Here is a 7,396-nt window from a genome sequence, read left to right as displayed (position 1 = left end):
TAGACTGAAGAACAAAACGACAGCAACTTGTCTGTTCCCCTTCCCCCAATTCCCCAGCACTGTTCCCATCCCCCCAATTCCCCAATAAGAAAAAAAAATCTTTAAAAAAAAATAAATAAATTTTAACTGAATATTATTTAATTTTTGCTATATAGCATTGTAAAATATTATACATCACATTTGAAACAAGCATGTTATAGTTAAGAAAAAATAAAAATTAGAAATATTAAAAAATAAGTCTAGGATTTCTTAATCTGTCTTAACCTCCTGTAATTGCACACTAAATTCTATATATGTACAATTTTTCGAGACTGAAGGCATGAAGTTTTCATTACATTTATCAAAGAGCCAGTTGGTCTAAGAAAGGTTTAGAATTCAAGAAAACATTCTCAGTGCGCTGGCCGAGTGGCTCAATTGGTTAAGAGCACGAGCTCTGAGCAACACGGTTTGATTTCCACATGGGCCAGTGACCTGCGCCCAAGCTGAGCTGCCAATAAACTGCCAATAGGTGGCAGGATGGCTCAGCTGGTGAGAGTACGTGCTCCTAACAACAAGGTTTGCCGGTATGACTCCCACATGGGGTGATGGGCTGCACCCACCCACAACTAAGATTGAACACGGCACCTTGAGCTGAGTGACTGCGAGCTGCCGACGGGCGGCCGGATGGCGACTGGACTTGGAGCTGATCTAGCTGCACCCTCCACAACTAAGATAGAAGGACAACAACTTTGCTGTTCCCCTTCCCCAAATTCCCCAACACTGTTCCCCTTCTCCAATTCCCCAATAAAACCATTAAAAAAAAAAAAAGTTTTCAAAAATGGAAAAATCTACATTATTCTTGACATTTACTCACCAGAAATATCCATGAATGCACGATCCCATAATTCATCTACTGTATAGCATTCTGCAGAAGTGATGTTGACTGAAAGAACAATATCATCTTCAACGTATTTTAGTATGAGGTTATTTATAACAATGTTTACATTATTTACAACACGTCTAATCAGACTCTGCACATAACCTATAAAATAGAAAAAGGATTCAATTAGCCACAAGTCTGTCAATAAATAATTTTTCTTAAAATATTTTAGTATGAGATTATTTATAACAATGTTTACATTATTTACAACTTGTCTAATCAGACTCTGCACATAACCTACAAAATAAAACAAGGATTCAAATAGCCACAAATCTGTCAATAAATAGTTTTTTCTTAAAACATTATTGAGCTTCATGCATGTGAAAGGTATTACTTAGCATATGTTGCAAAGAGGAGACTAACATTCACATAGGTAAACAGGTTTGCCAAAGTAATATAGCTACTAAGTTGTAGATTCAGCCCAAGAAAAACCATTACCAAATAAAATGTTCATGTACTAAGAAAAACCATATTTAGCAGAAACCTTTTTAATAACATAATACTAGATCCTATTCAATGATTAATCTATACTATAAGTATTTTGATTTCTGCCGACTTTATTAAACAGTTTCCCAAATGAAAGTGTTACTATATGCTGATTATCACTGTATTATAAGAATGGCTTTTTTAAGCTTCTTTATGAACCAGCTGTCATCTTGTCTTCCTACTTTAAATAGCCATAAAAATATTCAAAAATGAGACTTGGAGGAAGGAAGATAGGAGCAACTTAACCATCATAATGGACTTAACTATTTCCACTTACTGATGTATAATACTGAAACAGCATAGGGGAGATAATATGAAGAAGAAGAAAATACAGACAGTTAAAGAAGGAGGGGGAAAAAAGAACACATCAAAGAAAACAGCAAAAAAGAAAAGTGTGAAAGGAAAGAGAATGAATACAAGCATGAAAACACAAGGAAATAAGGAGAATAAGAAATAATTTTATTTAAAAAAACTCAAAGGGCCAAGTGGCGTGTTGGTTAAGAGCTGGCTTGGGACGCCAGCTCTGAGCAGCAGGGCCCTGGTTTGGATCCCACATGGAGGCCAGTGACACTGCCCTCTACAGCTAAGATGGTGAACAACAGCTCGACCTGGAGCTGGGCTGTCGTGAGTCGCCGGCAACGGCGTAGGCTGCAGCCCCTGCTGCAGTGGGCTGCCGTGAGCTACATGAGTGACTGGCAGCCAGCGTGAGTGGCCGGCAGCCGATGTGAATTGCCAAGAGCCGCTGTGAGCAGCCGTCCAGAGGCCGGCAACCGATCTGCCTCACCCGGAAAGAACGCAATGATAATACCAACATGGGCCAGTGAAGCAGCATCCTCCACAACTAGACTGAAGAACAAACTGACAGCAACTTGTCTGTTCCCCTTCCCCCAATTCCCCAGCGCTGTTCCCCTCCCCAATTCCCAATTAAAAAATCTTAAAAAGAAAACCTCAAAACAACAAAAGGGATTAGTGAACATTCTTGTTCTCAGCATGCCTAGAATGTCCAAAAGTTTTCTTTAAATTTCATGCTACTGTGGGATACTCCATAATCTCAGAAGTTTCTCTCAGAAGTTTATCACACAATAAATGTGTACATAGATTATTGAGATATTTAATTGAAAATATAAAACTAAACATAAACAGCATTAAAAAAGACAAAGATTAAAAACCTCACTTTACTCAAATGCATTTTCCACTATAAAACCTATTTAAAAGCTAACTGAAATATTAGCTATTTCATGAAATAACTATCTATTTGTATTGTTTAAACCAGAACATTATTGGACAAAACAGAGTCAACTTCTTTCAGCAACTGACATTGTTAACACCTACACTAAAACCTGCTGGGAGAAAGCTTATTTTAAGTCTATTCAACCATAACATGTTTGCAAAAACCAGCTCCTTCATTCATTCCCAATGGATACAAATAGAACCGAAATGTAAAACCACTAAGGTCAAGTTTTCTGGTATATGGAAACTATTAGCAGCTTTTAGAGTGCCAATTATCTATCACATGCTGTAACATTAACATACAAAATATCAATAAATTTCAGGTAATAAATACTCTTTTATGAGAGTACATGCTAAAATAATATTTAACAAATTAAGCTTCAAAAAGAAATTTTAAATACCAAAAATTTCAACCTTAGAATGCATATTCCCCCATGCAATTACTACTCAACGCAAATGTTAAAAAATAAAAATAAAAATCCTGTTACTAAGAAGTCAAGCATGACTAATATAGGTTTTCCTATTCCTGAAAAATCTGTCATCAATAGGGAATTCATAAGTGTTTATTACCTTCAAAACAAAAAAATAAACTCTCAAAGAACTGGCGAAAATGTATAATGCAAAGTAATAGAAACATAAAACTGTAAATGTATTTTAACTGTCAGAATACTAATAAATTTTTCATCTATTTTTTAATGTTTTTTCTCAGATTCTCATTATAAAACTGGCATACAACATGAGATGAATAAACCAATTTACACACAAAAAAAGAATCAAATATCTAAAAAGAATTGCTTATATTTGTTTCCTTATTAAAAAATAAAATGCCAAAGTAAGTAACAGTGAGTAACCAATAGAATAAATGATATTCTATCTCTTTAATCCCTCATAATAAGTAAGTTAGAAATGACCTACAGAGTGTCAAACAGCAAATCTCACAGCTCTCATTACTCCATATTTAGAGGCTCCTTGGGAGTATATTTGTTCAAATGACATAACAGTAATCCATGTCAATTCTACAAGCATCTGAAAATGCAAAGTCACTCTGGGGATAAGAACCATCATATTAGATGACTCTTTGAGCCTGTTACTAGTCAATCTTTCCAGAAATTCCTACCCAAATCTCTCCTACCTAAAAACCCCATTCCTCCAAACACATACATATATGCTCATAGGGCCAGACAAAATGCTATGAATCTTCACTGACTTGGCTCATGTTCTTCCTTTGGTTTAGAATACTCTGTGTCCATTCTCCCTTCTTGCTTAGGCCTAGTATGAATGTCCCCTCCCCAATATCCTCTTCTCCAAAGTCCCCCACTCTACACATAACATTAAACAGGCTGTCTCTACCACTTTTCCTGGGCTTATGTTACTATTGACATTTGTATATGTTTATGTTTACTTACCTTATCTGTTAAACAATAAAATCCTAGAAGACAATGATTATATCTATCTATTTATCTGATATTCTTAAATTAAGTGGCATGTTCAAATAATTTTGCTTATAAAGAGACATTTGTCATCAATTTAACCTAATGTAGTCACTGGGATGCCAAGTTGCTCAAGACAGAAATGTGCCATGGTTGATGACTTAGTTACAGTACCTAATCTTGGTCAAGTTTTTGGTATAAAATTTATTTGGAGGTTATACAGAATCATATAGGCAACTTATGCTCAAATGGTTAAAGGGGAAGTAAGTTCCTAGTAACGTTCTTGCCTTTTTGGAAGGTTGAAATTATTTCAAAATAAAACTTTTTTAAAAGGCTAAGGAAAGAATAGGATTCTTTACTGTCAATGCTGTGGAGAAGTTTAATAAAACATGAATTTAAAAAGCATCCATCAAGGTTCCAGTCAAGATGGTGTAGTAGGTAAATGCTGTGCTTGCCTTCTCTCACAACCACATCAAAATTACAACTATACTACAAAACAACCATCATTGAGAACAAAATCTTCCTGATCCGAAGCCCTACAATTAAGACATACAGGAGAAGCCACCCTGAGACTGGTAAGGGGGGTACAGAATGGAATGGGCAGGTCCCACACCCGCGTGTGAACATTAAAAATCGGGAGAGAAATCTCAGCTACAGAGGTAACCCCCAGAGGAGCAAGGGGTCCCAGCCCCTCTCTAATGCAGTGTTCCAGTGCCCGGAAAAGAAGTCCCCATCATTTCTGATTGTAAAGACCAGACGAAAGTTAAATTGTCACTTTTTGCAGATGACATGATGCTATATAAAGAAAACCCTAAGTACTCCACCAAAAAGCTATTAGAAACCATAAATGAACACAGTAAAGTCGCCAGCGACAAAAAGTCAATGTACAAAAATCCACTGCATTCCTATATGCTAACAATGAAATCTCAGAAAAAGAAATTTTAAAAAAAATTCCTTTTGCAATTGCAACAAAAACAATAAATACCAAGGAATAAACTTAATCAAGGATGTGAAAAACCTATACAATGAAAACTATAAGATATTTTAAAAAGAAATTGAAGAAGACAAAAAGAAATGGAAAGACATACCGTGTTCATGGATTGGAAGAATCAACACAGTCAAAATGGCCATATAACCCAAAACAATATACAGATTTAATGCAATCCCTATCAAAATACCTATGGTATTTTTTAAAGAAATAGAACAAAAAAAAATCATCAGATTTGTTGTATAGAACTACAAAAGACCCCAAATACCCAAAGCAATCCTAAGAAAAAAGAATAACGTTGCAGGTATCACACTCCCTGACTTCAGCTGATACTACATAGCAACAATAATCAAAACAGTATGGTACTGGCCCGGCCAAGTGGCGCGATGGTTGAGAACTCGCTTGGGATGCCAGAGGGCCCCGGTTCGGATCCCACATATGAGGGCCAGTGACACTGCCCTCTACAGCTAAGAGGCTGAACAACAGCTCAACCTGGAGCTGGGCTGCTGTGAGTCGCCGGCGATGGCGTAGGCTGCAGCACCTGTGGCAGTGGGTTGCCATGGGCTACCGTGTGTAGCCAGCAGCCAGCATGAGCAGCCAGCAGCCGCAGTGAGCGGCCGTCCAGAAGCCGGCAACTGATCTGCCTCGCCCGGGAAGAGCACAATGATGGTGTCAACTTGGACCAGTGAAGCAACATCCTCCACAACTAGACTGAAGAACAAAACGACAGCAACGTGTCTGTTCCCCTTCCCCCCATTCCCCAGCACTGTTCCCATCCCCCCAATTCCCCAATAAAAATCTTAAAAAAAAAAAAACAGTATGGTACTGGCAGAACAAAAGACACGTGGACAAATGGAATAAAACTAAAAACCCAGAAATAAACCCACATAAACATGAACAGATAATTTTCGACAAAGGAGCCAGAAACATACAATGAAGAAAACACAGCCTCTTCAATAAATGGTGCCAGGAGAATTGGAAAGCCACATGCAAAAGAATGAAATTAGACTGCTATCTGTCACAGTGTATCAAAATTAACCCAAAATGGATCAAAGAACTAAACATAAGACCTGAAACAATAAACTGCATAGAAGAAAACATAGGCACTAAACTTATGGACCTAGGTCTCAGAGAAGATTTCATGAATTTAACCTCAAAGGCCAGGGAAGTAAAAGCAAAAATAAATGAATGGGACTATTTCAAACTAAAAAGCTTCTGCACAGCAAAAGAAACCATGAACAAAACTAAGAGGCAACTGACTCAATGGGAGATGATATTTTCAAACAACACCTCCAATAAGAGGCTATTTTGCAAACTATATAAAGAACTCATACAACTCAACAACAACATAACCAACAATCCAATTAAAAAATGGGCAGAGGACCTGAACAGACATTTCTCCAAAGAGGACATAGAGATGGCCAAGAGACATATGAAAAGATTCTCAATGTCACTAATCATCAGAGAAATGCAAATAAAAACCACAAGGAGATATCACTTCATACCAGTTAAAATGGCTATCATCAACAAGACAAATAATAACAAGTGTTGGAGAGGCTGTGGAGAAAAAGGAACCCTCATACACTGTTGGTGGGAATGCAGATTGGTACAGCCGTTATGCAAGGCAGTGTGGAGGTACCTCAAAAAATTAAGAATAGAATTTCCATATGACCCAGCAATCCTTCTCCTGGGTATCTACCCCAAAAATCTGAAGACATTTATCTGTAAAGATACATGTGCTCCAATGTTCACTGCAACTTTATATATGGTGGCCAAGACATGGAAATAACCAAAGTGTCCTTCAGTAGATGGTTAGATAAAGAAGATGTGGTATATATACACAATGGAATACTACTCTGCCATAAGAAAAGATGAAATAGTGCCATTTACGACAACATGGATGTATCTTGAGATTATGCTAAGCAAAATATTGGGTTGTCAGAAAAGTCATGATGTATTTTTTCTATGTTTTTCATTGCAAAAATGCATCATGACTTTTCCAACAACCCAATATGTCCGACAAAAAAAGTTGAGAAGAATATGATTTAACTGATATATGGTATATAAAACTGAAAACAACAAAGGAACAAGACAAACAAATGAAGAAACAAAAACTCATAAACACATACCATAGTTTAGTGGTTACCAGAGGGTAAGGGGTGGTGGTGGCAGATGAGGGTAAACAGTATCAAATATATGGGATGGAAGGAGGACTGACTCTGGGTAGTGAACATACAATGTGATATATGGATGATGTATTACAGAATTGTACACCTGAAACCTATGTACCTTTACTAACCATTATCACCCCAATAAACATGCAAGGAAGTAAGGGAGGGAGGG

The 7,396-nt window shown here is 37.1% G+C and overlaps 1 protein-coding gene across 6 annotated transcripts in view; it reads right to left on the bottom strand.

Moving 5' to 3' along the window:
• Nucleotides 1-7,396, bottom strand: part of VPS13B (vacuolar protein sorting 13 homolog B) — an 810,211-nt gene that overhangs the window by 751,598 nt on the left and 51,217 nt on the right. For all 6 annotated transcript variants that reach the window (XM_019642540.1, XM_019642536.1, XM_019642534.1 and 3 more), the window contains exon 5: nt 854-1,021. In XM_019642540.1, the coding sequence (XP_019498085.1) occupies nt 854-1,021 (168 nt within the window). The remainder of the gene's footprint in view (nt 1-853; nt 1,022-7,396) is intronic.

This window comes from Hipposideros armiger, unplaced genomic scaffold, assembly GCF_001890085.2.
Source record: "Hipposideros armiger isolate ML-2016 unplaced genomic scaffold, ASM189008v1 scaffold_70, whole genome shotgun sequence".
Taxonomy (NCBI): Eukaryota; Metazoa; Chordata; class Mammalia; order Chiroptera; family Hipposideridae; genus Hipposideros; species Hipposideros armiger.
This window is presented reverse-complemented; position numbering and strand designations above follow the sequence as displayed.